This window comes from Drosophila suzukii, assembly GCF_043229965.1.
Source record: "Drosophila suzukii chromosome 2 unlocalized genomic scaffold, CBGP_Dsuzu_IsoJpt1.0 scf_2c, whole genome shotgun sequence".
In the NCBI taxonomy this organism is placed as follows: Eukaryota; Metazoa; Arthropoda; class Insecta; order Diptera; family Drosophilidae; genus Drosophila; species Drosophila suzukii.
Window position 1 is genome coordinate 10,911,989 of NW_027255896.1, and position 20,635 is coordinate 10,932,623.

A 20,635-nucleotide genomic window follows, 5' to 3' on the forward strand; every position below is an offset into this window, starting at 1 on the left:
GAGTGCTTTAGAACGCTATAAAAGGCTTCCAACTTCAGGGCACCCATTCACAAATGTTAGTATACAACTCACCCTGATCCTGAAAGTAAAATATTATTTTTCGCAGAGATAAAGATGTTTATTTTTTTGTTTTTATATATGTATAACCATTTTCGGTTTAATTTAAGGTACCAAATCGACTTTATGCTACTAATTTAGCATTATACCACTTAAGATATAGAGACAATGCGGATTTGGCAAATAAAAAGCAACCAAATCGGTTAAGATTTAACGAAATAGTTATTAAAAACACAAGTGTGCCAAGACCTTTGGTCAGCTAATTCTGCCTATTTTTTGATTTTTTAATTTTAGTAATTTAGTTTTAAGAGATAATTTATTGAAACAAAATTAATTTGATTGTTAAATGTTCCCATTATCCTAAATAATTTTGTTGAACTTTATAAAACATTTATAACGGTAGAAAAGTGCACCTAAAGTTTAAGATGCTAAGTATGCCAACACTTAAGTTCGTCACTATAGACTGCTAGCATCATTGTCGAATATTAAAAAATCATGCTAGTCGCCTAAACTACAGATGCTTATTTTCCTATGAAGTCGAATTTTTCATTTCTTAGAAATCTGACATTTTAAACGAGGATTGTTTGCAAACATTCGAAAAATGTATCTTTTCCATCCACAGGAAAAAAAATGCGAACATTTTAGGTTTCGCATGATCCAGTTTTTCGATTGTTCGATGAATGTTTGGAATTGTACTAGTACAAAATAAAAACACTGGCAAAGCTTAACTTTAACGTCAGTTTTCTATGAACTCGAATCTAAAAGAGCCGCATCTGTAGTGTAAACGCCTGGAATGGTTTTCGAATATTCAACAATGTTGTTAGCAGTCTAAACACACTACCAAAATCTATTGCTTAACGAAATATCTTAAAAAATTTAATTTTTGTCAATCTTTGGTTTTTAATTTCTAAAATTAGTACAATTAAAATATTTATTATTCGTTCAAGCAGCTAAAAGATGCTGAATATGTGAAACAATTTGAATAGTAGTAGTAATAGTAGTAGTATTCTTTATTTATAAAAAACATTGAACAAACGGCATTTCAAGTGTACAATTAAAAAGATTCACAAATTTGTTTATAAACAAGAATTAAACAAGGAAGAACGCTATAGTCGAGTACCTCGACTATCAGATACCCGTTACTCAGCTATATGATATGCAAGCCACCTACCGGCGGTATACAGATTTAAGAGTTATGGGCGTTAGAGTAAGCGTCGCATCGATAGGTATTGACGAGACCAAAACATTTCAGTTAAAATTTTTTATCTAGCATGAAAATTGTGGGCGTCACAGGTTTTTGCGGTTTGTGGGCGTTAAAGTGGGCGTGGCAAACTTTTTTTTGGGTCAATCGATTGGTATTGATGAGAACAGCACATTTCAGTTAAAATTTTTATTCTAGCATCAAAACTCTAGGAGCCACAGTTTTGGGCGGTTTGTGGGCGTTAGAGTAGGCGTGGCACTCTGCTGAAACAAACTTGCGCTGCGTAAGAAGCTCAGGAATCTGCACGCCAAATCTCAATAGCCTAGCTCCCATAGTTTCCGAGATCTCAGCGTTCATCCGGACAGACAGACAGACGGACGGACGCCCATGGCTAGATCCACTCGGCTTGTGATCCTGATCAAGAATATATATACTTTGTGGGGCCGGAAACGCTTCCTTCTGCGTTACATACTTTCCGACGAATCTAGTATACCCTTTTACTCTACGAGTAACGGGTATAAAAAGGAAATGAAATATATCGACTTGGTTATTTTAACCCTCTGTCGATCTCCGCTTTCCCAGTGTCAAAACTGCACAGTATACTACACCTGACTTCCCAGGTCTTCCGCAGATATCAGATCGTTCTACCAATCAGTTTAACAACTAGGTGAGCTGAGTTACGTGTTGGATTTATAATATAAAGTGTTTAAAAGCTTTCCTTTAAAATGTTGTTTCGGTACTTTAGAACCTGGTTGATGTAGCTGTAGAGAGTTGACCAACATTGCCCATCCAGCGAATTGAATACATCCCGCGGTTGCAGCTGTGCCTTACCAAAATGCAGCAGGCGGATCTCCCGTAGAATGAGGCAGCGTCCTATAAAGTGCACGACGTTTTCCTGCTCCCTCATATTGCAGATCGGGCACACAGTGTCGCTGGTTGTCACGTTTGGGATATAGCTTAGTGGGAGTATTGCTCCCCTGGCCATGAAAATGGTACGGATCTCCTCAACGGTGAAAGCGTCAGTAAAATAGTTATTAAGTTCCAGGTCATAATTAAGGGACCTATGAGTCATCCGAGCTGTGCTTCTCCATGATTCCGTTTTGAGCTGAGTCCTATAGGTTTCGTCCATATGTACTAGAATCGTACTAGGATCGCCTAACTGTAGCCTTTGTCCGTAGGTCTCGGCAAGCGTCTCCCATTCTATGACCCATTGCTTACGCTTCTGCACCAAAAAGTTCGCTAGAATTCGTGGCAGCCTGTGTTCGGGCATGGTGACCACTTTCTGGATATACCTGAAATTCATTTCAGCTGTAAGGACATACAGCGGTGACAGTCCTGTTTCAAGATATAGCATCCTGTTCGGAGTAAATCTGGGTAGACGAAATATTTTCTTTAAGAACAATCTTAGAAGGCCTTCAACTTCTTCATAAGGAGATAAAGGATTGACCGCATTGCTGCACTAAACAGCTTGTACTTGCTACTCATTGGAACGTCCTTTTTTTTCCTAGCAGCGATTATGGTGCAGTTTATGGCTTGCTTTGCTCCTCGAAGTTTCTCCTGTAAATGGTTGTTGAAACGACCGTAGTGGTAAATCTAGACCCCAGATACTTATACGACTTGACAATTTCTAGCTGAATAGACCCTAAACTCCACTTTTCGTTTTGTGGTAGCCTTCTCCAATGCCTCTTGAAAATCAGAACTTTCGACTTCTCGGTGTTTACTAACAATCCCCATAACAAACAGTATTTGTGCAGAGCATTAATCATTGTTTGCAGTTCAACGGGGGATTCGGCGAGGAGCACAATGTCATCTGCATACAGCAGAGCCTTGATCGCCCATCCGCATATTTGAATATCGGAAGGCAGGCTATCCGTTATGTCGTTAAAAAAAGGGAAAACAGGAGGGGACTGAGTAGACATTCTTGCTTTACTCCAGCTTCCGTGGTAAACCGCTCGGATAGTTGTTCTCCATCCCATACTGCCGCCAGGTTATCCGTGTACAAGCTTTGTAGGACGTTTAAAAATGTCGTTGATATGCCGATATTGCTGAGCTTGTAGGTTAGGGCTCTTCTGTCTATAGAGTCAAAGGCAGCTTTAAAATCCACAAAGAACGCGTATAACTTTTTCCCGCTGTCGATATATGACCTTGCTATACTTGTAAGACTGAAAATGTTGTCTACTTTCGAATATCCTTTTCTAAAAGCGGCTTGGAGTTCAGTAAGAATATTGTAGTTTTTTACCCAGTTTTTTAGCCGCTCGAGTAGCAACGCAGAGAAGACTTTAGCTAGCGCATTTTGAAAAGAGATTCCTCTGTAGTTAGATGTCACTTTGGGGTCGCCTTTCTTAAAGATGGGAAAAATTATAGCTTTTTGAAAGCTCTTTGGGACTGTTTCCGATCCCAAGAATTTGTTGAAAGCAGAGACAAGGCTGGCTTTAAATTGAGGAGTAGCGTACTTTATGAATTCCGATGGTATCCTGTCAGGCCCGGCTGCTTTTTTTTCTTTTAACATTGAAAGTTTATTTTCCACTTCTAGTCCTGTAAAGAATAATTCTTTACCTACGGCGTTGCAAAGTGCAGCGATAGCGTCCAGTTTGGAGGCGCTAGAAGATCACGGAAATGTTTTCCTAGAACATCTGCATTAACTTCCAATGATTTTACAAATGAGTTTACATTGAGTTTCCCAATAGTACTCCAATATGCCCTGCTATCTGTTATGGAATACAATGATCTCGCTAGGTTAATGTAAAATTGCGTCCGAGCTTTTTGACAAGTTAACTTGTATGCGGCGTTTGCTTCATGATACATTACCACTGCACTTGCTGCGTTTGTTGATTTGGCCTGCCTTAGCAAGTTGAAAGAAAGTATTCGAGCTGCCTCACACTGCTCCGTGTACCACTCTTGCTTAAAGTCTCAGGGCTTTCTTCGTCCTCGATTATTAACGGCTTTGGTAATGCACTCTGTAAGAAATCCTTCATTTTCGTCAGGGGTTATAAAATCTGCCACACAATTTGTTGCCAGGTTTCGGTCCAACTTTGTCCTATAGTTTTCACTCTCTCGATTTCGCCAAATCAAACTTGGTAGAAGTCCAAGCGGCGCTGTGCTTGCGTCCGATGTTGTGGAGAGGATGACTGTAACTTCCAACGGGAGATGGTCAGAGAATATTGGACTGCTCACTTGGAAGTCCTTGACAGTTTCTATCCATGTACCGCGTGCCATACATAGGTCGATGGTGGACCGAGCTTCACCTCTCATAAAAGGGTAATCAAACGATCGCTTGCCGACCTTCCATTGACCACCGTGAAGCCAAACAGCTCGACCAAGTCCATTAGGTGCCGGCCATTGGCGTCTGTTACTTTGTCTTTGGCATTACGGGCTTTATTGAGGGAGCTTGTGACTAACTGTTGGTCGAATCCATTAAGTTGAGCTTCACCCAGCCTTGCGTCACAATCTCCTATGATCAGTGCACTTTCATTTAGTCGAGCATGGTTTAAAACCTCATATAACTTCCCAGAATCTCTTTCCCAATGATTGCAGTTTCCACCACTTGCTCGTCCTCTTGCGCTAGTTCGGATGGCGGGCACCCATCTAAGCACAAAATCTTTAAATTTGACTTCGACAGCATCCAATTTGGCCTTAAGGAATGTTTCAGATAGAATGAAAATTTGAAACGACGCAATGTACTGAAAGAAATCGTTATATATTAGCTTATTTTTATACCCGTTACTCGTAGAGTAAAAGGGTATACTAGATTCGTCGGAAAGTATGTAACAGGCAGAAGGAAGCGTTTCCGACCCCATAAAGTATATATATTCTTGATCAGGATCACTAGCCGAGTCGATCTAGCCATATCCGTCTGTCTGTCCGGATGAACGCTGAGATCTCGGAAACTATAAGAGCTAGGCTATTGAGATTTGGCGTGCAGATTCCTGAGCTTCTTACGCAGCACAAGTTTGCAGCACTCTTCGTGGCACTCAGCAGAGTGCCACGCCCTTTCTAACGCCCACAAACCGCCCGAAACTGTGGCTCCTACAGTTTTGATACTAGAATAAAAATTTTAACTGAAATGTATTGTCCTCATCAAAACCTATCGATTGACCCAAAAAAAGTTTGCCACGCCCACTTTAACGCCTACAAACCGCCCAAGCCTGTGACGCCCACAATTTTCATGCCAGATAAAAAATTTTAACTGAAATGCATTGGTACCGTCAACACCTATCGATTGATCCAAAAATTGGCCACGCCCACTCTATCGCCCATAACGCTTAAATCTGTCTACCGCCGGTAGGTGGCGCATTTTAATCTCGCTTTGCTGCTTGCATATCTCCATTTCGCTTTGGTCCCTTTAGCTGAGTAACGGGTATCTGATTGTCGGGGTACTCGACTATAGCGTTCTTCCTTGTTTATTCCTGCCACGTTATAGGACAATATTCTGATCTCCTGTCTCTTTATGGTATCGGCCTCTTCATTCGCATTTGCATTTGCAACATTACTACATTCTAACAAAGGACTACATCTACTACATTTATTCTTCTTTCTTTTTAGTTTTTTGACTTAGACTTCTGGCTTAGGGACGCATAATTAATGTGAGACATTTCCAAACTGTTTCCGTATATTTCCTTTAATTTTGTTTCAGCTGGTTTTCCTTGCCACATAAGCACCATATTATTATTAAAGGACATCCAATTTCCGTCTACGTTTATACTGTCGTTTTGGACTTTTACTTTTGTTTCCCTGCGAATGGCCAGAAGAAACTTTTTTAGCTCTAGAAGAGCCATTTGATTCGCCTGTTTTTCCACTGTCAAATCCTTGTCAAGGAACACCTGACTTCTTCTGACATTCTTCAAAATATTCTCCGCTTCCCCTTTGGATTCACATTCCACTAGAACCATAATTTTTCCATCCCGCTCATTAAGCTTTCGCACATCGGAAACCCTTGAACCTTTTAATTGTAGTTTCTCTTCAATCAGAGTTTTGACAGCCAATTTGCAGTTTTAATCCACCTTCAGACCTTTTACAACTACATTTTTTTTCTTTTGTTGTTCTAGCAACATATTTATGGTTCGCTTATCAGCTTCTATATCTGAGCGAAGGCTTAAAACCTCTTCTTTGTGCCGCGCATTGTCGTCGGTAAGCTGTTTGACCTGCAGAGAAATAGCCCCAATATCGCTTTTCAGCTCTTGTTTAAGCCCTTCGACGTCCGATTTAGTTGGCAGATTTTTTAAATTTTTGTCGAGCAGCTTTGAAATAGCTAATGTCAGATCCTTTAAGGATGTTCCACCAGCAATGTTTTGGGACATATTCTCCAGCTTCCGCTGCACCGGTGATAAGTAGTTATCTTTTTCATCCGAACTCGACATGACTAATAACACCTTTTATTTACCCGCCTAGCAGTATGCTCTATTTTAATAAAAAGATACCTAGCGCCCTTCCGTGGTGGCCGCTACCCGATATGTTCAACGTTCTCGTTGAGTGTTAGGCAACTCACTGCGGCTGCGACCAGCTGATGGTTACCACCTCTAGTCTTGTTTACTTCTTCCCACGCAGGTTCAACTCATCCGCGCTTTTCTACCTTTTCCTGGTTTTTCACAACTTTCGCCGAAAAAATGAGTGAAAACCGAGTTCAGCTTTCTGTAAAACTAAATGCTGATTCTCGTGAGGTACGCTGGTCCACTGCTGATCCTCCGGGTTTTCTGCGGTCAGTGAGCATAGCGTCGACGTTTGGCTGTAAGTTTGTGTTTTTTATGGTGCCGGTGTCTTAAGAAGCGAAACTTTTCTCGGAGCCACATAAAAAACTCGACTGCACACTTCACTTTCTTCTTCCTCACAATTTGAATAAAAACGGTTTATAACTATTTGAGTATATCCGAAAAGTATTAAGATTATGTTGTATTTTCATTACTAGTTTGTTTAACGTACTGTATGTTATTTTTACTTTTTTGACATTAATTTTACCATCTTTCTTATGGTAGGTAAGGATATAGTAGTTCGATTTATATCAAATGTAATTCGTAGTTCTGAAATATTAAAATGCAATATACCGTCGTTAAAGAAAATATGATGAAAAATAACAAAGCTATACTTTTTTTCCATTAAATATCCTATCGTTCCTAATGTAACTATATGATATAATCGTCCGTTTTTTTCTAAATTTAATTTGAAAAAAGGAAATATTAAAAAAATACAATGACTAAAAAGTTAACGTAATTTTTTGGTGTTACATAGGGTAGGGGGTTAAAACTCAGATCAGAAATCAGTAATAACCGAATTACAGCCATGATTTTATAAATAGCACAAAAATATTTGTGAATATTGAACATATTACTTAATGGGCAAACTTGTTTCTAATTGGGTTCGATTAACATTTGTTCTTAATAAAAACAACACTTTATAGCAGTCGGTGCCATATATTTGTAAAATGACCTGTGCACCTAAGTAGCTCACATTGGATTTAAACAAGGAAATGTTGCTTCAAAAAATTTTATTTTAAAAAGGTGTTTAGAGACCTATTGGGATTCTCGTTTATGAAAAGACTGGGCAAATGTGACTTGCTACAAAATTCCGACCTATTCAGGGATCGTAACTGGTAACAGTTGTTTTTTAAAAGTCACTGTTTAATACCTCTTTCAAGATTTTTATGTAAAACGCATGAAATAATCGTTCTTCTGTAAGTTTTCTTCAAATTTGACAATTAAAACTTATTCTCTGAGTTTTATTTTACGCTTGGAAAATAAAAGTTATTCTTTGAGTTTTATATAAAAATCATTTGATAGGTTTTATTTAAGTAACGTAATCAAAAAATTTAAAATATAATTTATTAATTGTATATATATATTCAATGAATAACTGTGGTTTTCTAAGCGTAAATTAAAACTCATAGAAAAATGTTTTTTTTTTCAAATTTTATATAAAACTAAATAAAATAAAACATTGAATTTCCATACGCAAAGAAATATTTTGAAAAATTAATTTTTTTCCTGAGATTGAACGCAAGCTTAAAAGGAAAATACACTAACCAACCCTTCCAAGGTCAAAACCTGAAGTTCATAAAAAGTGTTGTGATAGTAAATATGTTTGCAGTGTGTCGATTCGTGGACTCGAACTCCGTACTGCGCTTTCCTAAGGAAATACTATTTCAAATACAAAGTCGCAACCCCTCTACCCGCTAGGCCACGCTGTGGTCAAGTCAAGAACAACTTTTACTTAATTTAAGAAAGTTTGTTGTGATTTTAAGAACGTTTAGGTATCGTAAAGTAACTTGTAGTCGCTCTGCTTCTCTAATACAAAATAATTATATTCCCTGCGAATGAGAAGTCTTTGGGATTGTCGAAGCTACGACTGTCACAACTTTTTCCAAAATTCGACTAAAGTGGAGACCCGGCGCCCGGTGCTTGGTGTTGGGTAGCCGCTGCTTGCGTCGCAGTTTGGGTTTCTGGCACTGTCGTGGTGCAATATCCGCAGCTGAAGCTGGCCTTGCATTGTTCTCATGCCGGCTTGGCAACTTCGCTGTTGCCGGGTGACGGTGTTAACTTGTATTTTGTTTTTGGATGTATGGCTCTTTTTCTATATTTTTTACAAACTGATGCGGAGTTATACGTAGGGTGTGGCTGTATAAATTTCCGTCTTCATCATTAAGCTAATCGTATCCGTGAAAGGCTACCTTACAATTCATACGTGGCGTTTGCGAGGAGTTGAAAAACTCCCCACAAATTGTAGAGGCAGTTATACATGGTGGCCTGCAGGGAGAACTAGAGGTTAGAGAGAGAGAGAGAGAGTGGGGAATTCGACGGCGATGGGAAAACGAAAATAACGGAACGCACCGGACTTTGGACTCTGCCGTGGACTTTGGACCAGGAAAAGAAGTGCCACATCTCAGTAGCAGGACAGCGCGCCTGCGTGCCACATGCCACAGGAGGTTTAGCAGGATAGCGCCAAGATATCGGACTCCATGTGGTAGCCGTGGGTCTAGAACAAAGAGGCCAAACTGGATCCGTGGACTTCCGCGGGCCGTGCGCAAAGGGGAAATAACGGTTCCCGGATGCCCTATATAAGGCCGCAGAGCTCTGAGAGCATGATCAGTCGATCACGAGGAATCAAAGAACCAAGTCAACCAGCAGCACGAGAACAACAAGTCAATAACAAGAAGTCAAGTCGTAAGCAGCGCTGTGGGAAGGCTACAAGGAGCAAGATCGCTACGTCGAGACGTTCGAAATTGGGACATCAGAAATCTCCGAACTGAGGCACAGGTAGCTGAGGTCCAAAGGGCATCACACGGCTAAGTCAAGGCGGTTTGTTTCTTACTTTGTCGCGACCACACCCTGGCACATCGCCCGGCGGGTCCGTCAGAGCCGAGCAATAAATTCCTGCGACGAAGAACCTTGAACTCGGGGAAAGTTGTCTAGACCCAGTGTGCCTTGCCCGACTGAGCAAGACCTGGCACGAAGGACAAGCGGTCGATCGATTTGTGGCTTTAAGAGACGTTCTGGAGAGCGATACCCGGCGAAGTCCCGAAGCAGCAACCGACCAAAACCCCGAGTGCCAGAGAACCACACTACCAGCTAGAAAGGGCGAGCAGTCGACCGGTTGAGGCATTCAAGAGGCGTTGTCCTGGAGAGGCCCAACGGCTCAGCAAGCACCAGAACGGCTGTCGTCCAAGAGGCAGACACCACGATACATCGAGTCCCGCAGCAAGCAAGATAAGGAGCAGAGCAGAGGACAAGTCACGATCGCAGCGGATAAATTATTGAGGAGCGCAGGAACGTCACGGACGTCAAGCAATAGGGTGAGGTTGGGGTGTAACGTTCGTATGCGCTAGGCGTAAAGCGAGGTGAATTGCCAGGCAGCTTCCTGGCGTTAGCCTTGACTGTCAGCGCGAACTGAGCAAGACCCCAGTGGGCCCGTGCGGGACCGAGCAAGGGACAGGCGGTCATTGTCTCGAAAGGCGTTGCCCTGGAGAGCGAGGCATCAGTTCACCCTAGTCGGAGAACGGTGACGCTTCCCTAAGCCCGTAGCCCGATCTCTCTGTGAGTCCAAGGCGCGACAGGCAACCTCGAGTCAACGCGTCGGCGAGTGAGCAGCGACGAGGGACACTACGAGTATCACGAGGTACAGGAAGGAGTCAGCGATCACCAAGTCAACGACGAGCAGTATCAGCATCCATTGAAAGCAGCGCGAGACGACACCGAGACCAACCGAGCCACCCACCGCTGTCATAAGTAAAACTAAAATAAACCCCCTGTTATCCTTTGAATTTGGTGCTTTCCCGCTGATTTACGGGCAGTCACGTCATAGAATTTTGGTGGGACGAACACACAATCTACTAAGCTAGCCGCACGAATCTCGTTGCGAGCAGACCAACAAAATCAGTTCGTTCCACGTTGTATATCTATTTTGCATCCGACCTTAGGGTTTGATAGAGCTATTATTTAGCAATCAAAGTAACTACTAAGTTATTTTACTATTGCTATAGGAGTTATTTCTTTAAAGCTTTCGGAAGTACTGCAAGCAGAAGACTAGACTTTTTTGAATAAAAATAAAATATCTTAATGCCTCTAATTTTATTCAAAGACCGAAAATGGTAGTTATACCCGTTACTCGTAGAGTAAAAGGGTATACTAGATTCGTCGGAAAGTATGTATCAGGCAGAAGGAAGCGTTTCCGACCCCATAAAGTATATATATTCTTGATCAGGATCACTAGCCGAGTCGATCTAGCCATGTCCGTCTGTCCGTCTGTCTGTCCGGATGAACGCTGAGATCTCGGAAACTATGGGAGCTAGGCTATTGAGATTTGGCGTGCAGATTCCTGAGCTTCTTACGCAGCGCAAGTTTGTTTCAGTACAGTGCCACGCCCACTCTAACGCCCACAATCCGCCCAAAACTGTGGCTCCTACAGTTTTGATGCTAGAATAAAAATTTTAACTGAAATGTAATGTTCTTATCAATACCTATCGATTGACCCAAAAAAAAATTTGCCACGCCCACTCTAACGCCCAAAACGCTTAAATCTGTATACCGCCGCCCACCCTAACTCCCATAAACCGCCCACAAACTTCAAAAAATCGTAAATATGAACGTGGATATCTCGGAAACTATCAAAGATAGAGAATTGAGATTTCAGATTTAGATTCCGTAGCCTTATACGCAGCGCAAGTTTGTCACGCGAATATGCCACGCCCACTCTAACGCCCACAAACCGCGAAAACCTGTGATGCCCACAATTTTTATGCTGAATAAAAAATTTTAACTGAAATGTATTGGTCTTGTCAATACCTATCGATTGGTCCAAAAAAAAATTTGCCACGCCCACTCTAACGCCCAAAACGCTTAAATCTGTATACCGCCGGTAGGTGGCGCATTTTAATCTCGCTTTGCTACTTGCATATCTCTATTTAGCTGAGTAACGGGTATCTGATAGTCGAGGTACTCGACTATAGCGTTCTTCCTTGTTTTATTTTTAAAATCACTGTTAATACCTCTTTCAAGATTTTTATGTAAAACGCATGAAATAATCGTTCTTCTGTAAGTTTTCTTTAAACTTGATAATCAAAACCTATTCTTTGAATTTTATTTTACGCTTTGAAAATAAAAAGTATTCTTTGAGTCTTATATAAAAATCTTTTGATAGGTTTTATTAAAGCAATGTAATTAAAAATTAAAGAAAATAGTAAAGTATAATATATTAAATATATACTGGTTGGCATAAGTATTTTGACGAAACAAAAGTTAAATATACTCATAATTTGAACTTACTTCTTGTACACTTTGTCATCAATGGAAAGGTAATTTAAATGCCGTTTGAATGATACAAACATTTCAAAACCCATTCAGTACTTATTGAAAAGAACGAAGTTGTGTATAAATGTAACTACAAAAAGAATTTTTCAAAAATCAGTTTGCTTATATTTTTATGATTTTTTGAAAATGTTTAGAAACATGCATTTGAGCCACATTTTTCTTTTTTTCATACAGATTTTATCCGACATAGTCACCTTTAAAAAATCATAATAAATATAAGCAACATTTTTTTACAGTTACTATTATTTTTGTTTGAAAAAACTTTGTGCATCAAAACATTAAGTTTTTAAGACTAGGAAAAAAATTCGTCCTTTTCAAAAAGAACTTAATGGGTTAAGAAACGTATTGTATCATTCAAACGTCATTTAAATTAAGTTAAGTTAAAATTATGAGTACATTTAACTTTTGTTTCGTCAAATTACTTATGCCGACCAGTGTATTTATATTTATATTCAAAGAATATCTGTTGTTTTCTAAGCGTAAATTAAAACTCAGAAAAAATAATTTTTTTCAAGATATAAAACTTAAATAAAATACAACTTTTTAAAAAAACCCGCAAAAAAAATCACTGCGGATTAGTAAATAACATAGTGTTATAATGCCAGTGGTGTAGTTGAATTTTTTCTAGCCCTCTTGGTTCAACCTAATATAGTTGTTCCTTTAAAACAAAGTTTCACCTTCTCTTTAAGCAAAGAAGTATTAAATAGTTAGGGTTCACAGATCACAAGAAAAGAAATAATTTTTACAAAAACTTTAATCTGGTATTTTTGTTTCAGTTTAAACATGAATTCAACTCATAATGTAAAAATGGATCTGTCTCTGGCGCACGAGTCAGGAAATATGCAAACCCAATTTGCATCCTTTCAAAACTTTGAACAGTTTTCGGCATCAGGATATTCAAACACGCCTATATATGTCACAAATCCGCCTGGAATCGGGGCCATGTCAAGTCTTGCACCACGCTCTTCGGTTCTTGGCCCTCAACATAAGATTCAAACCACCTCCCCAGACATTTCCATTCCCGGTACTGAAAATCATTCATTAGCTCCCACAGTGAGATATGTACAAGCAGGCAAATTCGAGGATACGCCACAATATGGAATATCTGGTATACCTTGTGGCATTGACTCCGAGTACACAGATGAACCTGTTGTACCGTACTGCTATACGTCAGAAGCTAACTACACAGGAATTCAAGGCACAACATCAAACATAAAACACCTTTCTGGAAGGACTTATAACGATAACCTAAACGGCTCCGAAGCAGCCGCAGATTCCCAATGTAGATCGTTCGAAAGTTCGACGGAATTTAAGTTACCGCAATTAACCATGAGTTCGTTAAACATTGTCCCTCAAAGAATGGGAGATAAAGATGATTATATTGCAGGATCGGATAATGATATTTGTTCTACAATGAGGTGGCGGGATCCAAATCTTTCGGAAGTTATAAGCTTTTTAAGCAATCCGAGCAGTGCCATAAAGGCAAATGCAGCGGCTTATTTACAACATCTATGCTACATGGACGACCCGAATAAGCAACGAACAAGATCTCTGGGCGGAATACCACCATTAGTTCGATTGCTGTCTTATGATTCTCCAGAAATACATAAGTAAGTAAAAAATATTTGTTTAAAAACTAACTTTACTACTAATAACTTTAATATAATTAAGTCAATCAATGTGTTGAATATATGTATGTGAGGCAAGCGTGAAATCACGGCTGACTTTGAAAATATGCAAATGTCACGTAGACAAAACAGAAATTAGACTGCTGCATCATTGTCGAATATTCCAAAATCATACGGGGCGTTTACTACTACATTTTCAAGCATTCATCGAACATTCGATAATTGTATATGAGTATTGATGGCCGCGTTCAGAACAACATGATAACTGATTATTGATCCATCAGTTAGCAGTGATCAAGTTTGTTCTGCTGAACGATCATGACACATAACGACTGTAAAAAAGTAAAACATTTTTTCCTGAAAAAATTCCACTGTGCACTTAAAATCCTTTTCTCATTTGGACCTAGTGCAGAGTTTTGACAATTACTTAGTAAACTAATGATTTTTTTTTATTAAAATTGCGTTTGTAAAAACGATATCGGTTGTTACCGCAACTGTAGTAGCACAGCAATCGTGGACATGTAAAAATCATATAGGCCCCAACATCTGTATAGAATTTAACTAACTTCATGGATTTGTAACAATTATAATCTTAAACATGTCCGTCTGTCCGTCCGTATAAGCGATGTGATCTCAAAAACTATAAAAGGTACAAATCTGGGATTTGGCATGTAAGTTCATGAGCTTCTTACGCAGCGCAAGTTCGTTTTAGCAGGGTGCCACGCCCACTCCAACGCCCATAACCGCCAAAAACTGGCGCACACAGTTTTCATGCTTAAAAGGTTTTAACTGAAATGAATTTGTCTTGTCAATACATATTGATTGACCCAGAAAAGTTTCCCTCGCCCACTCTAACTCCCACAAGGCTTAAATCTGTATACCGCCCACTTAACCATATATTGAGAACGCGGGTAGGAGGCGCATTTAAATCTCGCTTGGTTGTTTGCATATCTCCATTTTTCTTTGGTCCCTTAAGCTGAGTAACTGGTTCCTGATAGTCGAAGTACTCGACTATAGCGTTCTTCCTTGTTATACCCGTAAATCGTAGAGTAAAAGGGTCTACTAGATTCGTCAGAAAGTATGTAACAGGTAGAAGGCCCACAATTTGCATGCTATATAAAAAATTTTAACTGAAATGTATTAGTCTCGTCAATATCTATCGATTTATCCAAAAAAAAAGTTTTCCATGCCCACTCTAACGCCCACAAACCGCAAAAGCCTGCGGCGCCCCCAATTTTCATGCTAGAAAACAAATTGAACTGAAATGTATTAGTCTAGTCAATACCTATCAGTTGACCAAAAAAAAAATTTGCCACGCCTACTCTAACGCCCATAACGCTTAAGTCTACCGCCCAAATAACTATATATTGAGATCACGGGCAGGTGGCGTTTTACAATCTCGCTATGCTCGTTGCATATCTTTATCTCCCTTTGGTCCCTTAAGCTGAGTAACGGATATCTAATAGTCGAGGCACTCGACTACAGCGTTCTTCCTTGTTTTACGCTCCTTTGTTACTGATCGTGATGAACGAATTTTCGCCTCATGATTAGTAATCATGTGCGTTCAGCAGAACTATCGTTAGAATTCATCACTGATCAGGTATAATAAACGCAAAATCCCATTTACACTTTTACAACATTTTCAAAAATATGGGAGCTAGACAGGTTTTTGCGTTATTGGGCGTTCAAATGGGCGTGGTCCTCCGATAAAAAAAATGGCGGTGCGCAAGAAGCACATGCTTAATCCCAACATTTGTTTACATTTTTGTTTATTTATTTTAATCCGCCAATCAGATAGCCACCTCTCAACTACCGAGAGGTGGTTTGCTAACTGTGTTGTGGCTCGGCCTGTATAGATACGACTCAAGAAGCTTGTGAGTGTAATCAGGGAAGTGTGTTTTGATTTTGTGCATGAGGCCATCTATCTATACTCGATCGAAGGCTTGAGATACATCGAGGAATATTGCGCTGCAGTATTCCCGATGCTCAAAGGCTGTGCGTATTTCTGATAATATTCTGTTAACTTGTTCGATTGTTCCATGGTTTTGGCGAAAGCAAAATTGATGAGCAGGGATAACATTTTGTGCTTCTAGATATGGTATTATGCGAGTTAGAAGGCATTTTTCGAACAACCTAGACAGACACGATAATAAACTAATTGGTCTGTAGGATGACGGAACTCTGTGGTCTTTTCCGGGCTTTGGTATCATAACGATAATAGATTTTTCCCATTTTTTCGAGTAGTAGCCGAGAGTTATGATCCCATTGAAGAGCTTACTAATAACCTCAATGGCAGAGTTTGGAAGTTCAATAAACATTTTTGGGGTTATTTGGTCACCGCCAGGGGCCTTTTCCGGTTTCAGTTCCCAAATGACTTTTGCGATCTCCTTTAGCTGAAGAAATGTTGGTAGGGAAATACTTTTAGATTCGATTTGTGGTAGGACAAATGAACCAGTGGCAGGGTTCGGTTGGAAGAAGTTTCTGAGATGTAAAGCAAAAGTTTCGGCTCTATCTTCGTCGCTGCGGACCCGGCTGCCAAATGAATTTCTTATCAGAGACACTGTTTCGATTGGAGAGCTCAGATTTGGGTGAGCTTTCCACAGAGGATGTTTTGTACTGGTTGGCGAAAGTTTTTAATGTACCGCAGCTGTGCATTTTCTGTCTCTTGCTTTAGAGCTCGATTTAGTGTGCGAGTGGCTTCCTTAAGACGCTGTTTTGATAACGGCGATCTGTTGGTTTGCCAGGCACGTCGCAGGCGCCTCTTTTCTAGGACTAGCCGTTCAATTTGCAGATTTGTTTTAAAGTGGTTGGTTTGCACGTCCCTGCCTTGTGGTGTTGAGATAGTGGCTGCCTCCACTTCTTTAAGAGCATTGGTAGAGCAGTCGATGTCCGCATCGATGTTGAAGTGAGGGGTTAATTTGATACATAATTTTTATATTTTAACCAGTTGGTTCTGTGCGACGTCAGCCCGAAGGGGTGATCTGTAGTTTTTGTGCTTTGAAGACGAGTTATTAGCACTGGCGAATGGTCTGACGACAGGTCCGAAAGCGCTTTGGCGCTTATTATATTGCGGGGAATGTTTTTTGTCACCGCAAAGTCTACTAGGTCTGGAACTTTCCTGGGGTCTGTTGGCCAGTATGTGGGGCTGCCAGGGGAAACATAGTCTAAATTGTTGATCGGTTTTATGATTGCATTGTATAATTGCCTTCCTTTGGGAGTCACAAGGCGTGATCCCCAGTGCGTGTGTTTGGCATTATAGTCCTCTGTAGCTATAAAGCGATATCCAAGCAAGTTGTAGAAGTCCATGAATTGTCCTTCAGAAATTGTAAAGCGAGGCGGACAGTAGACAGCGGCTGTGGTGAGGTTTCCATTGCCTGAGTAATTGTCTGTAAGTAATTAGTTGCAAATCTTTGATGAAAGTGGTTTTTGATGCGTTCCCTGATTAGGATGCCGGTTCCGCCGTGGGCCTTACCATCTGGATGGTCTGTGCGGTAGAAAGTGTAGCCTCTTATTTCCTTGGCGGTTACGTCGGGCTCGATTCCTTTTAGTACCACTTGCAGGCCCTTGCTGCTTTTTAGTTGGTACGTGTAGTAGCTTTTCCTAGCTTTCTCCAGGTATTTGGATACAGCTCGGAAATGTTCTTCAGGTTTGGTCTGAAGCTTGGTTTCATGGATATCCCTTTTTGTGACCGGAACAGCATGAAAGTTTCCGTCCCCGGTCAGCGCAACAATTTTGTTGACCAGGGCGTTCGAGATTTTTTCCCTAATGTAAATTGGTGGGGGTTTAGGTTTCGGTTGGGTCTCCTAAGCCTGTTCTATTTAATTTTCATCTAGAAGCGCAAATCTTTTGCTGTCGGATCTCCCGGGTAATTTATTTTCTATTTGGACACGGTTTATTTTTGACTTGTTACCTACCGCGGTATTCTGCGGGCTAAGCTCACGCTTGATATGGATGTACCGATCTAGTCCTGAATTTTGTTTTGGTTTTGATTTGTTGTCGTGGTTTTTGTTTCCGTTAAATTTAGAGCTGCGGTTGCAGTCGATTCCGAATAGCCGTAGCTGTGGTTGTTGTTGTTTTTTTTGCCGTAGCTGTAGTTGTTGCTGACAAATTTTGTGCGGATGCAGAAGTTTTACCGTTGCTTGTTGTTGGTGCGGCAGGGGTCGAAACTGATGGTGGGGGAGTTTTGCATTTTTTGACTCCACGCCGTCGGAGTTGGGGTAGCCGTAAGTAAGCATGGTGAGCAAGATCGTGCTCTTTGGCTATCGACCGACAGTAGGGTCTTTTTTGCACTTCGTTATCACGCGTTGAGACATACGAAATGTAACCGTCTCTTCGGCTCGGGGAGCTTAGTCGCTCTTTATTTTGTTCGTAGCTCATTGAGCTTTTATTAGCGTGGCACTGTAAGATAAAATAATTATATGCTAGTTTAAGTCATTACACCGATTTTGTGAGTTTAAACATAAATTGCTTTGGGTTTTAGCATCTTTTCGCTTATTTATTAGGATCGGTTTTCCATCACAATTTTGTCGTCAAATTCTAGGATGTGCACTTTTTTTTTAGCAATGCCGTTATGTATTGAGAGTGTGCTTCAGCGAAAATATGTGAGATAAGTCGCATCGGTTTTCTGTGTTCTTAGCTACAGGTGTGTTCATTGAAATAGCAGTGCTTATGACCTGCACGTATAAAATTGAAATGTAAACACATCATTGAGACAAAACTTAGATACAACAGTTTTAATTGTTTTTTTTTCTAAATAATTTAACTGTTTTTTCCTGTTGCGCACTTAAATATTTTAGTAAATATGGATAATAACAAAAAAGAAAGACTAAATTATGGTGTTCATTAAAATAGTAGTCTTTAAAGAAAAATATGATAAAATTCAATAAGGCTCATAAATAACTTAATCCTACAAAATATTGATTTGATTACGACCCAATATTTAGTTGTATAGCCTTTATTGGCTATTACAGGCTAACACCTACGTGGCATGGAGTCCACCAAGTCCTCGCAACGCTTGCGGGAAGTCTGGCCCCATCCCTCCTGCACAACTTGCCAAAGCTGCGGCTTAGAAGTCGGGGATTTCTTGACAACATAACGCTTATGTCCCCAGATAAGTTCTCAATCGGATTTAAGTTCGGAGACTGTGCAGGCCACAGCATTACGTCAATTTGTTTTTGGCTAAACCACTCCTTGGTCAATTTGCTGGTATGTTTAGGAACATTGACCTGCTGAAATATCCATATTAAGGACATTTCATCATCAGTATACGACAGAATGACATTTCTGAGTATACATACGCAAACATGTTGGACCATGATCCCATCGATCGAAAGAACGGGGCCCACACCGCTGTATGAGAATCATGCCCATACCATGATTTTAAGGGCACGTGCTTAACGGTTTTGAGCGAATGGTTTGGATGGCACTCGGTGTTTGGTGGGCGACGAAAATACTATTTTCAACCTCTTTCACCAAAAAACACCAGCTAAGACTGATCTGTATAAAAGGATAAATCGACCTTTTGAAAGTGGCTAGTTCAAGTGGTTTTTGGCTAACTTCAACCTATCTTTGGGGTGTCTTTTCCCAAGTAATGGCTCTTTTCGAGGACTTCTAGCATTCAAATTTTCATCTAACAGACTTCGGAAAATAGGGCCATCACTGATTCCCAAGCTCAGATCCGCTTTTATAGTCCTACAGGATGCAAAAGGATAAGCTTTGCTGAAGCGCACTATGCGTACGTCCTCTACAATTGTGGTTTTCCGTATCGCATCGCGTTTTTCGGGTTTCGGTTCATAATTCATGGCATTGAAAACCATATTGGCTGGACATTTTAAGAGACTCTAAATATATTTATACGTTTTGCGCTCCTTTCTTAGCTCAATCATTTTTTCCTTTCTCCCTTGAAGCAATGAGGTCCTCTACCCACTAAAGGTGTTTTTTTTTACAGTTACAGTGTATTATCGTTCAATTTATAATAATGGTCTTAATTGAATCTTATTTTCACCAAATTACAAACATTTTCGGAACTTTTCCTTGAAGAAAATCAAAAACTACTATTTCAGTGAACAGCCAAAATGTTGTGCCCGTGTGCAAACATATGAAAATAACCCAAAAACCTACCAAATCTTATGGGGCTTTTCTTATACCCGTTACTCGTAGAGTAAAAGGGTATACTAGGTTCGTCGGAAAGTATGCAAAAGGCAGAAGGAAGCGTTTCCGACCCCACAAAGTATATATATTCTTGATCAGGATCACTAGCCGAGTCGATCTACCCTTCAGTTCCAAAAAAAAAGTTTCACTTGTTGCACAAGTGAAGAACAAGTGACGCTCCATATAGAAAATTGTATGGGATTTCCGCATTTTCACAAGTGAAAATTCAAATGAAAATTTTTCGAAGCGCAAGTTCGTTTTAGCAGGGTGCCACGCCCACTCCAACGCCCATAACCGCCAAAAACTGGCGCACACAGTTTTCATGCTTAAAAGGTTTTAACTGAAATGAATTTGTCTTGTCAATACATATTGATTGACCCAGAAAAGTTTCCCTCGCCCACTCTAACTCCCACAACGCTTAAATCTGTATACCGCCCACTTAACCATATATTGAGAACGCGGGTAGGAGGCGCATTTAAATCTCGCTTGGTTGTTTGCATATCTCCATTTTTCTTTGGTCCCTTAAGCTGAGTAACTGGTTCCTGATAGTCGAAGTACTCGACTATAGCGTTCTTCCTTGTTATACCCGTAAATCGTAGAGTAAAAGGGTCTACTAGATTCGTCAGAAAGTATGTAACAGGTAGAAGGCCCACAATTTGCATGCTATATAAAAAATTTTAACTGAAATGTATTAGTCTCGTCAATATCTATCGATTTATCCAAAAAAAAAGTTTTCCATGCCCACTCTAACGCCCACAAACCGCAAAAGCCTGCGGCGCCCCCAATTTTCATGCTAGAAAACAAAT

The 20,635-nt window shown here is 40.2% G+C and overlaps 1 protein-coding gene across 10 annotated transcripts in view; it reads left to right on the plus strand.

The window, feature by feature from the left end:
* Positions 1 to 20,635, plus strand: part of p120ctn (adherens junction protein p120) — a 180,313-nt gene that overhangs the window by 7,449 nt on the left and 152,229 nt on the right. For 9 of the 10 annotated variants that reach the window (XM_036821592.3, XM_065868441.2, XM_065868442.2 and 6 more), the window contains one exon: positions 12,828 to 13,661. In XM_036821592.3, coding sequence (XP_036677487.1) covers positions 12,835 to 13,661 — 827 coding nt within the window. In that variant the 5' untranslated portion in view covers positions 12,828 to 12,834. The remainder of the gene's footprint in view (positions 1 to 12,827; positions 13,662 to 20,635) is intronic. The other variant, XM_036821591.3, reaches the window with a different exon arrangement.